Below are 16,814 nucleotides of genomic sequence, written 5' to 3'. Positions count from 1 at the left end.
AACAGTTGTAGTTGAACAACCATTCATTTGCAGGCTACTTATATATAAACAGAGCAGAGCTACTGTGAAATAATGAATAAGAAGACTGGTCAAATAAATTAATTAATTAAAAAAAGTGTGACTGATGAGAGCAACAGATTCTGAAGCTAGGGACACCGGCCCTCGCGGCCAAAAAACGGACCGGCCCACCGGGAATTCTCCAGGGGCCTCATGTATCAACGCTGCGTACGCACAAAAACTTTGCGTACGCCAGGTTTCACGCTCAGAATCGCTCACGTTTGGATTTACTAACAATGAACTGAACGTAGGAATGTGCGCAGCTTCACGGCAGCTTTCTGGCAGGCGTACGCACATTTTTTGTGCGTGTGTGTTTTATTTCCATTGGCGACTCCTAGAGGCAGTTGTGTTAAATTCCTCTCTACAAAGTGTCTGAGCCTTGCAATGGCAGCTGTATGAGACGGGTTCAGCAGGTATATAAGGTTTCCATACCATACATTTGACCAGCTAAACATTAAAGCACAATTTGCAGCAGTCGCCTGTTTTCCCAATGTAATCTGAGCGATCTACTGCACGCACATTGCTATAAAGACACTATCTGAAGATGAATTTGCATGCGTGAATCAGAAACATTTCCATTCAATAAATGTGCAAATAAAATATGATGCTTATTGATATGAACTTATTGATGATTCCTACTTGTCTTTCTCGTGATAAATAGTTGGCAAAATCTGATATGTAGCGGGGGAAAAATCAAGAAAGAGTTCTTCAGACGCTGGATTCGAGCCGAGCTCATGCTCGAACGTATCAATTTATGATCACATGCGTCTTACAAGTAGCGCCACTAAGACTGCTAAGCGTCCAGTAACATTTTACAGATATAAACCACACTATTTCTTTTTTTTTAATGCACTCAGTGCGATGTTCAGACCCAACTGTGTTGACCGCATCAGCTAACTTCTCCCACTCTATTTTTTTCTTTTGTTGTTAATTCCGGAGAACAAACTTGCAAATAACACCGCTTTTCTCCGGTCTACCTCCGCAAGCAGCACCTCCATTTCACATTCTGTTCAAAGCTTCTCTTTTTGCTTGATTTTGCCGTTGCTTTTTCGTTGGGTTTTGCCATTAGCATAGTCATTAGCATATTCATACGGGGGAGGAGGCAGGGAGGGGTTTTGTGCTCGTGCATGTTGCGCTCAGTTTCACGTTCATTCAGATGTACAAAAGAATATACGTGAGATTCGGCGTACGCAGTGTTTCATACATATGAAATTTTTTCTGCTTACGCACATTTACAGCTTTGTGCGTACGCAATGTTTTAGTAAGATTTCCACGCAAGTCTTCGTACCTGAGGCCCCAGGTCCTCCCGATAAGCCAATCCGGGCCTGGTAGTAAATTGTGAATCAACAGAGCTCAGAGTCGACTTTTTAAATCTGTGTTTGAAATCACACTTTTTGCTTTCGTTCACTATTATTTATGCTCGCTCTCAGAAATAAAGGTACGCAAGCTGTCAACGGGGTGGTACCTTTACAAAAGGTACTAAGTTGTACTTGAAAGGTATATATTGGTACTTCAAAAGTATATATTAGTACCTACTTGCACTTTTTTGGTACTAATATGAACCTTTATGGACCCCATGCAGTGACAGCTTGCATACCTTTATTTCTGAGAGTGTAGGTCACTAATATAGTTCACTTGACATAGTTAAGCTGCGGTCAAACTGGACTTTTTTCCCCATAGACTTTCATTCATATGCACACGAATGCGTCAGACCAGAAACGCAAACTCGTGCCACTAGTTTCGAAGTTCGCTGAATTGCAAAGTTCAAGCTTGGTGAACTCTGACCTGTGAAATTGCATCACTTGACTGCGTGAGACCAATCGAAGATTAAAACATTACCTCTCTGGATAAAAATGTAAAATATAGATCAATTGCTCGCTTTTTTAAATGTCTAATCATCTTGTTTAACCCCGCCCTTTTTCACAGTGCCGTACAACACAATTTTGCATGCTCAAACTCTGAATTCAGACACTGATGAACACCTGCTGTGTTTTCAATCACGGAAGAAAAGAGAATCAACTAACACAAGCAGAGACATCAGTTACAGCATTAAATAAAATCAACTAAAATGAAACACTCAATGTTACACTAAATGCAAAAGTCATGCGGCACTGTGAAATAGGATTATTAGACATTAAAAAAGCAAGCGATTTCTCCATGTTTTAAATTTCTGTCCAGAGAGGTCATGTTTTGTCTTATGCAGTCAAGTGATGCAATTTCGCAGGTCAGAGTTTACCAAGTTTGAACCTTGCACTGCAGCGACCAGTGAAACTTGGCGCATGACCCTGCGTTTCCGGTCTGACGCATACGTGTGCGTAGGAGAGCACAGCACAAAGTAACACTTTTTTGTTTTGGTCAAATAATGAACAAGGTAATGGGGTTATACAACCCATATAGTTGAGGTTCATATGCTGATTATTGATGTCTCTTTGAGTATTACTTATATTAAATTATAAGATGGTTTTGTCCAAAACATTCTAAATAACTACCAGAATTCAATGCCACATACAAGCATGCTACATTTAACAAGCTTAAACATTGGATAACAGCAATGAATCTTTTTATATTCCTTTGGAAGAGGTTCTGTCTTACTAAGCAATATTAACATCATCAGATCTTATTTAGCTTTTGATTGCCATACTAAATAAAATTTTTAAACAAAAAATATAATAAGTTGCAGCAGTCAAAATAAGCACATGATAACAAAGTAAGAGCTAAAAGCCCATAAGCAAACTCTGTTCTCCATGATGGTGACTTTAAATGTTAAGCTTTATGTCCAGAAGAACTTTAGTAGGTGTTATAAAAAAAGAAACATTTTAGTAATAAGTGTAGCTGGTGATGCTGTTTGTAGAGTTGTTTAATCATCCGCTGATAATTTTAGAGATTTATCATTTGTTGACCTTCAGGCTGTTTCATGACAAAACTGTGACTGAAGGTGTAGTTTTTGTAACTTTATGTTCTGTTCTTGTTTTTTCCCTTCAGAATTTCTTCATTTGTTCAATGCTAATCCTCAATTCTCATTTAATTAGTCATTTAATTAATTCATTTACTTCAGCTTTGCTCCGTGTTTCTTGAACACTTAGTAGTGCGGACACTTTAGGGATTTAGGAATTTGCTGTGGGGTTTAGTGTGAGATGTAAAAATGTATTTTATCAGTAATATAATGATAATTTAAACTACAAATAGACTTTAAATAAACAGTAGATTGCTGGCATCCACTGCTGCCAGTTGTTTACTGTAAAATCAAATAATTTTTTTTTTTTCTGTAAAACCTGAAGTAAATTTCATCTGTGCCTTCTGTGTGTCACCCTCGTTGAGGAGAGTGAAGCCAGTGTTTGAGACAAAGATGAACAAAGAAACAGATGTTATTCTACATGTTTTTTTCTTTGATGCAGTAAGAATCTCTGTGTTAAATACAGCTTTACATTTATGTGTGCTGCTGCGAGCTTAAAGAAATTTGGGTAAAACAGAAATGTTTTAATTAGCTAAGTTATAGTTAGGCCACTCTGAAATTAATTTCTGTAATATTATTGACAAATATTAAAATGTTCATATAATTTATTTGCAATACAGTTTGTAAAGTCATATTTTCTTTGTCTTTTAGTAGATATATTATATAAGACAATTGCTTTGTTTATCAATTGAATTGATCTAATTGCATTTGCATTGTAAGCATTAAATAAAAGTTAAAAAGGTATTATTTTTATTTCATATATTAGTTTTTAATTGTGATACTCCCAAAATCATTCTGCATAAATCCACAGATTTTTTTTTTTTTTTACAAAATTCTGTGCAGAATTTGCTAAATAATAATAATAATATATTTTTTTAAAATTTCAGTGAACAAAATTACTTCACTTGAGTATTGTGTATATCAGTGTAATCCTTGTATTTTTTACAGCAACATATTGTAAAATGGCAGCTACAGTAAAACTGTAAAATAACAGCATTTTACTGTTAATTTAAAAAGCAGCAGCTAGAGACAGTTAATTTAACATAACTTGCTACCAAGCTGCCAGTTTCTGTACTTACTGTATTTTTTTTTAACAGTGTACTTGGGTGTTGAAAGCCCGGGACGTCATAAATTGTGCCCAGAATGAGCTGGTGCCAGGGAAATGAAACAAAGACCTTTCCTTCTGGGCATCCTTGCAGAGCCACCTAGAGTGTGACATTCTTCAATAATAATCAATAGTATTCTTCATTATCAACTTCAACATCAGTGACAATATCGCTTCAATTTACATGTCACCATTTCTCCAGGGATAACTTGTTGGCCAGGAGCTCGTAATTACTGATATCACAACTTTGCTCTGTCAGGGACAGTTCTAGAAATGTATGTGCCAAAATGGACGCATAGAGGATCAGACTCCTGGGACTACACTGCCACTACACCAGTGGTGGAAGCATCTAAATAGGACATATCTTTGTAAGGTCCACCCAGTTGGCCCAATGCCGGTATCCAATGGTGGATGAAGGTTCACTGCATATTCGGTCTTTCCAGTGCACAATGTTGATTTATTTTAAACTTAACTCATATCTGACTCCAGTTTTAGTATGAGGTGGTTTTGAATATTAATGTATTTATCCTCGTTTTATCTGACTCCAATTATAAAACATTAATAAAGTTATTTTGTTTCCTTTCACATTATTTTAGATTATAATTGAATATTCTTTCGATTTCATATTATACCTTATTCTCATTTATTCAGATTCCTATAGCATCCTGAGTCTTGCACCGGCCGGGTATACAATCTCTTAATACAAGCTTGTCAGTCTTGGTCATTAAACAGAGGCGATTAACTACTCTCCTAAAAAGGCAGAACCCTACTTATTCAATTTAGGAGGTTTTTATGTGGTCCCCATAGATCTGTTGTCTACTAAATCAAGACAAAGTATTTTAATAATAATCGCACAGGATTATAAGTTTGTAGATGAAGGCCTAAATATCCACATTTAGATTGGTTTCAACAATATTTTGTTGTTCTAAATAGAAAACTCATAGTTGGCCTTTTACAGTCTAGGTATACTTGAAATAATGCCAATGCGTTAGTCGGATCTCTAACAACAGCGTGCCACGCTGCTCCGTGGACAACAACATTTATCAGTGATAATAACACGAGGTTTGAATAATTCAAAACATAACAATTTATTAGTCAGGTAAATATGTATTATGCATCATTCAGTCAATCCATAAACGATCAATATAAGACATCAAATTATCAAAGACAAATCCAAGATGAAAAGATGCATACCTGACTTCAAAATATACATAACATGGAGCGTATGCCCGTTACGGGCTGATCTGGGTAAGCAGAATCGTGCCAAACATTTCTCAAACCTTACCTTAAGTAATCCAAGAATCCCCTCAAGGAAAGATGCCTGAAGTTATATATTTATTGTATATTTATTATTAGAATGAGACCATTGTACCAGCCGCACTGAGACTTTTCAAATTATATCAAACATGATAGATAAAGTCACTTTGGTTAATTTAGAACATTCAAACATTGAAATGACCATATGTGTGAGGTGGTGTGGTTGAAGTCGAGTTTCAGCGGATTCAGATGTAAATGTAGCGGGAACTGGTTCTTTCCCGCATTCCCACCTGCTGGGTTGTGAAGCCAATTGTCTTTATTTTCGCCTCATGTTTGAATTGTCAAAGACATCAAAATATTTGTAATATCTCAATTCTTACATCTTTCTGGTGGGAATAAAAAAAAGGTGATGATAATAATTAAAACAAGGCAGTTTGTTCACGTTTGCTGAAGAAATAACGCGCTCCTTTTTTCCCGGCTTTTTTCCTTGCTCCACTCTCGCGTTTGTCCTTTTCTTTCTGAGTATGTCATTCTCGCGTTTGTCAGCTTCTCACGGGATCGGGTTTCCAAAGCACGTCAATAATCAAGCGCACGTTATTATTATCAGCTAAAGAAGTTTGTTATTTCGGATATAGACGCACAGTGAGTGCAAGGAAGAAAGCGAAACCACTCGTGCGTCAGACTTGCTCGTGAAAAAACTGCGAGGCACAGGGTAGATTCTGCTCTACTCCATGGCTGTGTGGCTGTTCATCAGGACGATGATATATGAATGTATAATTCCACTGTAATCTCTCGCTGTTTATTTCAAACATGGCGGGTCCTTTGTTTACATTCTGGCGTGTTGTAAGTGAATGACGTATCCCTTCTGTAAACCAACAGCATTCAGCTGGGCGTCTTTTGGTACCCTTTCTTGTGTTTGGGACCCTTTCGAAAGGGTCCTGAAAAAGTGGTACGGTACGGTTCGGTTCGGTTCGGCACGCCTTTTGACAGTGGAAACGGCCATAGAAGCATACCAAACCGAACCGTACCGTACCACTCAGTGGAAACGGGCCATAAGTGTAACAGATCTAACCTTCGTTTTCGAGAAACTAATCAGAGTGTCTAAAATTTCAGCATACACCCTCATTCACTAATCCCTAAATTAGTCAATTAGTTTAGTCCACTAGACAGAGTGAATGACCATAAAGGACTAAATGATGAACACCTGCTGTTAACAAGCACAATCCCTGAAGGAAAGAACAAGAAATAAAACTACAGACGCAGCTTCACACCAAACCAACTGAATTAAAACAGAGGATTAACAACTCCATTAAATAACAGCATTCGCTTCTTCCCTGATATCTGCAAGAATTTTTGATAATTAACAGAGGTTTAAATTTTTTATTGAAAAGTTTAATTTGATCTGACCATCATGGAGATCAGAGGCTGCTTTAGTTGAGCTCTTGATCCTTTACGTGTCTATCCTAATCTTTCTCTGGCTGTTATAATTGTGTTTCTGAAACTCATCAATTATTGCAGAAAAAAATAGAAATTATACTGAGTGTATTTAAATAGTGCATATATAATTTCTTGCATTTATTAAGTTAAGCCACAGACAATAGTTTTATTTAATATTGTTTGGGATATGTTATAGCTTCCCACAGAGATTCAACTAACAATTTTTAGAATATTAAAATTTAATTAGCTTTATGCACTAAACCTTGAAATCCCCAGCTGCAAATTATGACACACATACATCAAGAATCATGATATGAACCTCAACCATGGTTGCTTAAAAAAGCTGCATAATATATTCATGCTGCAATGCATGCTGAGTGCCAGCATAGTATAAAAATCGCAACATACATTGCAGCATGAATATATTATTCAGCCTAAAGTTCTTACAATCTCTTTCTTTTCCTTTATTTTATGTTGTTATTTTCGGTAGGTAATATTTCAGTAGAGTTGTGTTTTGGTCTGTGTTGATTTTTTGTTTGTCACCATTGTTTATGTGTGTGTATGTGTGTTTAAACATTCTCATTGTAAATGGTGTATTTAGCTTTGATAAACAATCATTGGCTGCTGTAGGTCATATGGTTTCATTACATACAGTATTTATTTCTTACATATAACAAAATAATTAATGAGTGCACAAGCAGGTGAGGGTGATTTTAACATCACAGTTAATCTCATCAGGCTTATTTTTTTTTTTTTCGTCCTTTCATGCCATACAAATAGAGTGATTTACACAATTAATTATAGCAGCCTAAATAAAAACTAATGTTAGAACAACTAGTTTAAGAGCCATTGGTGATCATCATGGTGATTTCAAATGAACAACAGAAATGTCATTAAGAGCTTTTGTTCATGTGACAGAAATAAAGTCAAAGGTCAGTAATAAGTGAAGCTCCTGATGCTTGCGGAGTTGTTTATTGATCTCTGCTGAGATCTTGAGAAATAACATTCTTATCGTGTAATTTGTTTTATTTTTATTATTTAATATTTTATTAAAAGTTTTATTTTCAATTGATTTCATCTTTGGTTTTGGCTGTGTTTAGTGTTTTTCTTTCCTTCAGTGATTCTGCTGTTAACAGTTGTTCATCAATAATTCTCAATCCTCCTTTAATTAGACACTTAATTATCTCATTACCTTCATCACTGTCTGAGTGTTCAACCCTCTGTAGTGAGGACACTAGTGAGGATTTTGCTCTGGAATTTAAGGGGTTAAATGTGTTTGATGAAAAATACAGACTGTGGAATGAATTTTAACAAAAATATTCTTTAAACGTTGTATCAGCTCATGAATACTTTTATTTTCCATAACAGTTCTGTAAACTTAACAGTTTTATAAACTTCTGTATTTTTTATGGGAAAACTCTGGCAACCACAGCTGCCGATACTTTTTGTAAATTTAACAGATTTTTTTTAACAGTGTACAAAACAAATATCTATGTAAATCCAAACACAACATAGCACTAAACACTACAATTTGTCTCCTTTTTTATTGTTGTGATAAAACAATAACTTTATTTAAACCTTTAATTCTAGATAAACAAATCAGGTAGTTCAAGTTCAGGTTAAAACATTGCATTTTAACAACTTATCTGTTAATCACAGTAAATTTAAAATAATATTTGATTAAAATGATTTTTACAGGTTTTATAGTGAAGACACGCAAATAAACATTTAATACCAACAATGTACTGTAAAGTAATTACAGAAATATCAATATCTGTATGAACAAGTAATTTGCAGGAATATTCAGTGCAGTCGCTGTTCATGTTTTCACTTTCTCGCCTGCACACAGAAAAAGAGGTTGAAACCTTAAGTGATGAAATGATTAAATTATTTACTTAGTGTTTTACTGTGAGTGTGCCAGCAAAAAAATAAATAGGCTAGCTCTTATTTTGTAATGCAGTCAAAACAGATGTGTCAAAGAATGGATTTAAATATCAAGAAATTTTTCACCTGAAGTGGGGGAGCCGTTGAGCAGGAGGGCCTGTTTGGAGCTTGAGTTTCTAAGTTTTCATAGATCATTTCATTCCGATTTTCATAAATGCGATTTTCATCTCCTTCAGTATCTGAGAAATTACTAGTTTCTTCAAAGCTTATATCCTACAAAAAAAAAAATAAAAATCTGACATTATAACATATAGCATTACATGAAAGAAAATCTAGCAGTAAAAATGCACTCATGGATCCTTCAATAAAACGAATACACCCCAATCAGATGAGACCTATGCATGTGCAGCATGTGTTTGTAATGTGTCACTTAAAATCAGACTCAACGTTTTAAATTAGGTTTTTTACAATATAAGATTAAATTGGATTTTCCCAGAAAAAAACAGTGGAAAGTTACTCACAAGCTCCTGTCCTCTTTGTGCTGTGGCTTAAATACAAAAAACAGTGTGTTCAGACCGAGAGAAATATGACTGAATCATCTGTGGTGTGAAAAGGTAATCTGAAATCTTGTGTATGGTAAGATGGCTATTATCAAGTTTAATGTAATGAAGACAATTGTTATTCAATTAAACCATAATCAAGAATTATACAATGAAGAATAAACATACCTCCACTTGCTTTATCCTTTTTCTGAAAGTTTGGTTTTGGACTGTTGTGTAAAGACAAATATATTTTGTTACAATTATGTAAAAAATAAAGAGATCTTATAACATCTTCTCTAAGGGTGCTTTCACACCTAGACTTTTTTTTCGGGACCTGTCTCGTTTGCCCAGTTAGCGCGGTTCGTTTGGCATATGTGAAGCCAGCACTCATGCTCGGATCCACACCAAATCAATCGATCCAAGCTCTGGAGGGGATCAATTGTAGAGAGAAAGCGATACAATCTGTGCCCGGTCATATCACAGTGTTTTATGGATTTGTAATAGGCATACGACTAGACTAAGAGAGAATTATGAGTATGGCGGGAGGTTATTCATGACGTCCCAAGTCTCCCGGAAGTTTTAGGAGTCTCCCGCAAATGCACAGAGACTCCCGTATGCCCGCAAACGAGTGATAAAATACGTTGCGCACCCTTCTCACCCCTCCTAACTGCATTCCTCCTCGCTCTTCAGACACGTCGGGTGCAACCTTTTAAACACCACCAAAACACTACCACCCCCTGACAGCGGAGCGGGAGAGTTTACTCACATGTGACATGTTTTAGCTCTTTTGGTCCGTTTAGAAACTTTGCCGTGTGATATCGAACCGCACCAAAAGTAAAGAGCAACAATGTAATAATAGTAAACTCTGTTTCGGAACAACTGAATCAATTCATAGGTGTGAAAGCACCCTAAGATAACAATATCTCATTATTTATTTAATAATGATCACAAAAAACATATTTAACATGTTCATTAATGATGAGTTGGCATAGGTCCTGGGTGATGCAACAAAGTAACCATTTGAGGGTGACTCGATTTATCTAGATTGCTCTTAGGGCGCCACAAAACTTTCCTTTTTGGGGATTGAGCAACCTATTCTTGATTCTCCCCCCAAAACAGTAGAATCAGGTTAAATTTTATTAGGGCTGTCCCCAACCAAAGATTTTCTTAGTCAATCAGTTGTTAATGGTCAACTACTCAATTGAATTAGGCCTACTTTAGTGAATACATGGGGAAACTGTTTGAGTTTAAGGGCTGAGAAAGAATGTCATTTGTAAGATTTTAATGTACAGAAATACTATATTGGCTCAGTGGCTAGCACTGTCGCCTCACAGCAAGAAGGTTACTGGTTCGAGTCCTGGCTTGGCCAGTTGACATTTCTGTGTGGAGTTTGCATGTTCACCCTGTTGGCGTGGGTTTCCTCTGGGTGCTCCCGTTTCCCCTAAAGTCCAAAGACACGAGGTATAGGTGAATTGAATAAGGGAAATTTCCTGTAGTGTATATGTCTGAATGCGAGTGTATATGGATATTTTCCAGTACTGGGTTGCAGCTGGAAGGGCATCCGCTGTATAAAACATATGCTGGATAAGTTGGTGGTTCATTCCACTGTTGATACTCCTGAGGGACTAAGCCGAAGGAAAATGAATAAATAAATGAAATATGATATTAAGCATTAAACTTGACATTAAGAACTTGCTCATGCATAAAATAGCACCGACAAATTACATGATCATGAATGTGTCAGGCAAAACGGTATGGAGCTTAGATGAATATTTGTAATATATTAATGAAATAAAAGGTTAACATTCACAGAAATTACAATTTTTGAACTTGCCAAAAATAAAACACATCTATTAGTAAATAAACAGAAACAAACATATTGCAAAGTATGTCTTCGACAGCGGCAATGTGGTGGCACAGTGGGTAGCACGTTTGCCTTACAGCAAGAAGGTTGCTGGTTCGAGCCTCAGTTGGGTCAGTTAGCATTTCCGTGTGGAGTTTGTATGTTCTCCCCGTGTTTGCGTGGGTTTCCTCTGGGTGCTCTAAATATTTCCACACCAAGTCCATACCAAGTCCAAAGATGTGGTACAGGTGATATGGGTATGCAAAAATTCACTAAAGTGTATGTTTGTGAATGAGTCTGTGTGTGTGTGTGTTTCCCAGTAATAGATTGTGGCTGGAAGGGTTTACGCTGCGTGAAACATGTGCTGGATAAATTGGTGGTTCATTCCGCTGTGGCAACCCCAGATTAATTAGAGACTAAGCCAAAAAGAAAATGAATAAATGAATCTTTGATAGCATAGTAGGCCTTTGAGGAAAGTCATATGAAAACATTTTAAACAAAATAGTCAAACGCGAATTCTAATATCAGTGAAATATCAATAGAATAGTCAAAAAGTCTTTCCTTAGCTATTAAATATTAGTCAAATATATAAATAAACTAAATTAAACACAACAAATATACAGAAAGCCGAAAAGGCTTACGAGAAAAGATGTTGAAAACAGCAAACACAGTCCTTCTGAAGGACAAGCTTTAAAAATAAACAGTCTTTATGAACAATGATAACTGGCAGTAAGCCTATGAAGAGCCTTAAAGTGAATCAGTGAATAAAAAACATGTTTTTATTTTAATATGTTTCCAAAAAAGAAAAAAAAAACATTAAAATGAATAATAAATTATACGCTATCAGCACACAACCTTCGATTATTTTTTTTTTTTTCAATTTCAAAGGAACACAAGTTTGTACACTTTTTGGGAAGAAGTAAACTCCGTATATCCATGCCGTATTCATGATAAACCTGCCTTAAAAAAAATTTACTTAGATGGATTAAATGATCCCACAGTTCCAGATTCCTTCCCGACATCATCCATCAACCTATCTAAAGGGTTAATGGTGCCAACTGATGATCAACAGTAACTAATTTAACCTGTTCACCAGAAGGAAAACCCCCAACAATCAATAATGCATGGTGTTATGGCTTTGCAATCAAAAAGTGTCATTATAATTGATGTCAATGAGGCAAAACAGCCATGAACATTACAAAAGGGTAATACATTTGAATAATATACAAGAGTAAAATGACTCACATTATGTTGTTTTTTGTAAAATAGACAATCAGACCACAAATCCCTGAAACTGCCACTGAAACACCAATGGCAATCCCAACTACTGCTCCGGTTGACAGCCCTCCACCTCCAACTATGGATACAAAAAACAACAGACCAAGGTCACACAATACTGAATGTAATGCACTTTGTTCTTTATAGTAGTTTCTGTCTACCTTGAATGCGTAAAACATGTCTTATTGATTCACTTCTGTTTGTGAATCTATTAAAGGCTGTACAGATGTATTCTCCACTGTCTGTGAAGTCGGTCTTATCAATGGTGTATTGGTCTGTGGTCACACCAGTGTCTGACCCATTAAACGTCCAGCTGAATGAAGCAGAAGGTTCAGAATTTGCAATGCAAGACAAAAACATTTGAACACCTAAATCCATCTCATCTGGACCCTTAATAGAAACACCTTCTGGTCCATCTACAACACAGACAAGAGACTCACTGTTAGAAGAACAAACTGAGAGCTGAAGAATGTCTTGATTTCATCAGCTCTGATGTTGAGATGTTTCACACTCACAGTTGATGATCAGGGTGAGTTTTGCCGTCTCAGAGCTGACAGGGTTACTGTATGTACACTTATATTCTCCAGTGTCTGATCTCTCCACTGGACTGATGGACACTGATCTGTTATCAGATGAGAAGATGATTCTGCTGCTAGAAGACAGAGGACTGTTATCTTTCATCCACTGCACAGAGGTTATGGTGCCGCTTCCCTCAGAGGTGATGTTAGCAGATGATTTATCCTCGATTAAGGTTTCTTCTGGACCAGTAAGCCTCACATTTGTTATGTTTTCTGTGAGAGGGAGGGGAATTCACAAAAAATAAACAAAAAAATATATTCACAAAAAAATTATACACAAAAAAGTAAGAGATTGTAAAATTAATGTTAACTGCTTAAGGCACCGCAGTAGCACTCTTGCGTTAGAACTCCTTCTCTAACTTCCACTCCATTAGGGCCTTAATATTTAAAGTTAAGTATAACATTTAACAAAAACACATATATTCCAGGCGATACAGTGGCTTAGTGATTAGTTTTCTAACAGCAAGAAGGTCGCTGGTTCAAGTCCCGGCTTGGCCAGTTGGCATTTCTGTGTGGAGTTTGTATGTTTGAAATTGTCAGTGCTGCTTCCCCAATGGTGACAGCTAATGTGACTTTATGACGGTCAAACACACCCAAATACTTTTAATTTATGGGGTATTTAATTAAATAAATATAATTCTATAATTCATATAAAGTATATAATTCATATTAATTACATAAAATTAACAGCTGCACTGGACAAACTATTTAGCACATCCTCATATGCTCAATTTGAACAAGAAACAAATATTCATCCTAAAACATTAATTAAATGTTATAGAAAGTAAAAAATTAAACTTTCTCAAGCATCAACATGTTGCTACAACACCAATTTTACAACATCAAGACTGATTGTATTTATTGAAAAGTACTGCTTTATTTAATGATCTGCCAGATAATTACTTTTTTAGAATTAAAAGGTTCTCTTTGCATTTTAACCCCAGTTTTTTAACCCCAATTTTCAAATTTAAGAGAATTTTGATCATTTACATTTAGAGTACATTTAGGGTCTCTGTCATGTTAATGTATTAAAGAGAACTGTTACACACACATTATTTGCTATATGGAATGCAAATCTCTGAAGCTTATTATCTCAAAATCATTCAGAACGCAGAAAGAACCTTAAAATTCTAAGGTGGTGATATGTAATTACAAACTTTTATCTTGTGTGCTATTACTGTGTTATTACATTGTAATTACATTGTAGTTACATCCAAGATAATATTTATAAATGTAAAAGTTTCTTTCTTACACTCTCAGATGTAAAGGTACACAAGCTGTCACTTGGGTGGTACACAGCAAAATCCTCAGAGTAAAATTTACTCAGTTCAGAGAATATTTGGTCCCTCTCTAAATTTTGTAAAATTTCTAAAGTGAATTTTTTCTTTGTTTGCCAAATAGTGTATTGTGGCAAATATTGTATTAAGAGAGCAGTTATTATATGCTTACTAAGCAGTATGCTTAATAACAACAGGTATTCATCATCAGTGCTCAATCATCACTTAATTAACCCCTTCGTTGTCTCATTAACTTTAACTCTGCTGAGTAAATTTCACTCAATTAGGAAAGGGACCAAATATTCTCTAAACTAAGTAAATTTTACTCTGAGGATTTTGCAGTGTACCTTTACAAAAAGTACAAATTTGTACCTAAAAGGTCCATATTAGTACCAAAAAAAGTACGCAAATATACACAGTACACATGTAACTAGAAGTTTAATCACTATGTCATTACATTGTAGTTACATTGTTGTTGCATTGTAAATACATCCAAGGTAATATTTATAGTCCTAAATGTTTCTTTGTATATTTCATGTACGGTTATTGTGTATTTATACATAAATACATGCAGTACAAATGTAATAAAACTTTTATTTTTGATGTAATTAATATGTAATTGAATTATAACTACTATGTAACTAACTTAATATAACATTGTAATTACATTGATATAACATTGAAATGTTATCTATGATAGTATTGTAAATGTCGTTTTCTATATTTCATGTACAGTACAATATGTTTTAAATTGTGCATTGAAAAGTACAATTGTAAAAAAATATATAGAAATGACTAAAACTGGAGATTTTAGTGGTTTTCAGAAATCATGATTTTTGACATTTTTGAATATAAAACTTTTAAGAGATGGTGGCAATTTTCACAATCAAGAGATATAGTATAATAGTCCAACACATTATCTGAATTGAATGATTTTTACAGTGATTAAAGGAATCGTCATCAAGACGTTACTTTCTGTATGAAATTTGAATAAAATCTACAATAAAATCAAAGAGAAACACAAGTAACATTTTTTTATGTTTAGAACAAGTGAATGAGTTGACAGAAAAAGCTGAATTAAACTTGCTCAGAGAAAAGCTGCTGCTGTCAAACATTGTTTACTTCACTAAGCTAGTTTAAAGGTGAAGGAATTGATCCTAAATGGCTATTGATAGACGGTTTGCGAAGAAATGTCATGCTGTCATAATATCATCTACAGATCTGTTATTTTAATTAGCAGCTTATAGAATTAACAACAATGACTTTTTGCATTTATAAAAAGTTAAATCATTAGGCTGATACCCAAGCATGGTATCATGTGCACTTTCACATATTACCACTATCAGGCCTTTATAACCTCATATGCTCAATAAATCATTTATAGCAACACACTCACCGAACAGCTGTAGTGTAGTTTCTCCTCTGAGTTGATCTCCACTAACAGGAATCACAGTCAGTATGTATAATCCAGAATCCTCCATTTTTAGGTTCAGGAGCTCCAGAGAGAGAGTGTTTTGGTCAAAACTGACTCTGTCTATGTATGCTGGGACTATTGTGGGTGATTCTGCTTTTCCTGTCAGTATATTAGTTGCTCCAAAATTCCATGTAATTTGTACATCAATCCCTATGGATCCTAAGTTTTCAGGGGTGAACATCACACTTCCTCCTATTGCCCCATAAGTCTGCCCAGGAAACTGTAGATTTTGGCCTAAATACTCTCCTATGGAAGGAAAAAGACTTACATAATTAACTGCAACAAGTGTATTTATTCTGTACAGAAACTTAACACCACATTATTTAAATGCTAAATAGACTCACCAAAACATGCCACCATCCACAGAGTCCAGTATAAACTATTAGAAGACATCATGGTCGAGCTCTGATCTGTCAAAAGTTTCATCTCAAATCATCTGAATTATTACTCCAGTTTGAGTTAATGATAAACAGAAAAACGACAGAAATATCCCTGCGCCACCTTGAGCAGCATGTTTAAACTACTAAAACTAAAACAGTACACTGTGATATATCTATTAACCTGCATATATGTAGTTCAAAATAAATAAATAATATAATATTAATATTATATTAATATTAATATAATATTAGATGTTTGAAGTACTTTAAAAAATGAGGGTGATTTTTACAGAGCTACATTTTTTGCAGACTATTTAAGGCTAAATTAAAACACTGAATAACAAACCAATCATTTTGAAAACTCATTATTTAATTTAATTATTTAATTATTTAAGCATGTGCATGCCAAGTTGATGTTTAAAAACAATATTAATATTTCAACAACAGCAGTAGTACAATTTGAAGATCTGAAAAGCACTTTTCTAGCAGTTAAGACTAAATTTTATACAGATTCAAAATTCAAGATTTCAGATACAAAGAAAAAAAAAAGCATTATGTAGCAAAAAGCAAGTCCGTTCATTTAACTAACTTCCTTTACCAAAGGAAAAGTAAACACAAGAGTCAATAGATTTAAGCTTTGGTATATATATAAAGTGTTACATTCTTCTTATGTTCATAGCTTTTGCACTTCAGGAAATCAGCTTAATGGTTGAAATAAAATTTGGAAATACCTAGGGATAGTCAAATAT

The 16,814-nt window shown here is 35.0% G+C and overlaps 1 protein-coding gene across 1 annotated transcript; it reads right to left on the bottom strand.

Annotated features, from left to right (window-relative positions):
• Positions 1-8,144: 8,144 nt before the first annotated feature.
• LOC110437973 (cell adhesion molecule CEACAM6-like) lies at positions 8,145-16,226 on the bottom strand. The gene is made up of 9 exons (XM_073925897.1): positions 16,030-16,226; positions 15,608-15,931; positions 12,872-13,147; positions 12,518-12,772; positions 12,324-12,435; positions 9,422-9,462; positions 9,215-9,240; positions 8,820-8,966; positions 8,145-8,648 (listed from the first exon to the last, which is right to left on the bottom strand). The coding sequence occupies exons 1-9, from the start codon at positions 16,109-16,111 to the stop codon at positions 8,637-8,639; spliced, it is 1,275 nt and encodes a 424-aa protein (XP_073781998.1). The 5' UTR covers positions 16,112-16,226; the 3' UTR covers positions 8,145-8,636.
• Positions 16,227-16,814: the final 588 nt, after the last annotated feature.

The sequence above is a fragment of the Danio rerio genome, chromosome 16, assembly GCF_049306965.1.
Source record: "Danio rerio strain Tuebingen ecotype United States chromosome 16, GRCz12tu, whole genome shotgun sequence".
Classification (NCBI taxonomy): Eukaryota; Metazoa; Chordata; class Actinopteri; order Cypriniformes; family Danionidae; genus Danio; species Danio rerio.
Note: the sequence above shows the minus strand (reverse complement) of the source record. Positions and strands in the feature narration are given on the sequence as shown.

Coding starts and splice junctions, on each gene's coding strand:
- LOC110437973 (XM_073925897.1), bottom strand. CDS start 16,111: ATGAAACTTTTGACAGATCAGAGCTCGACCATGATGTCTTCTAATAGT. Junction 12,773..12,871: donor ACTCACCCTGATCATCAACT/GTGAGTGTGAAA, acceptor TCTGTGTTGTAG/ATGGACCAGAAGGTGTTTCT. Junction 12,436..12,517: donor ACATGTTTTACGCATTCAAG/GTAGACAGAAAC, acceptor TTGTATCCATAG/TTGGAGGTGGAGGGCTGTCA.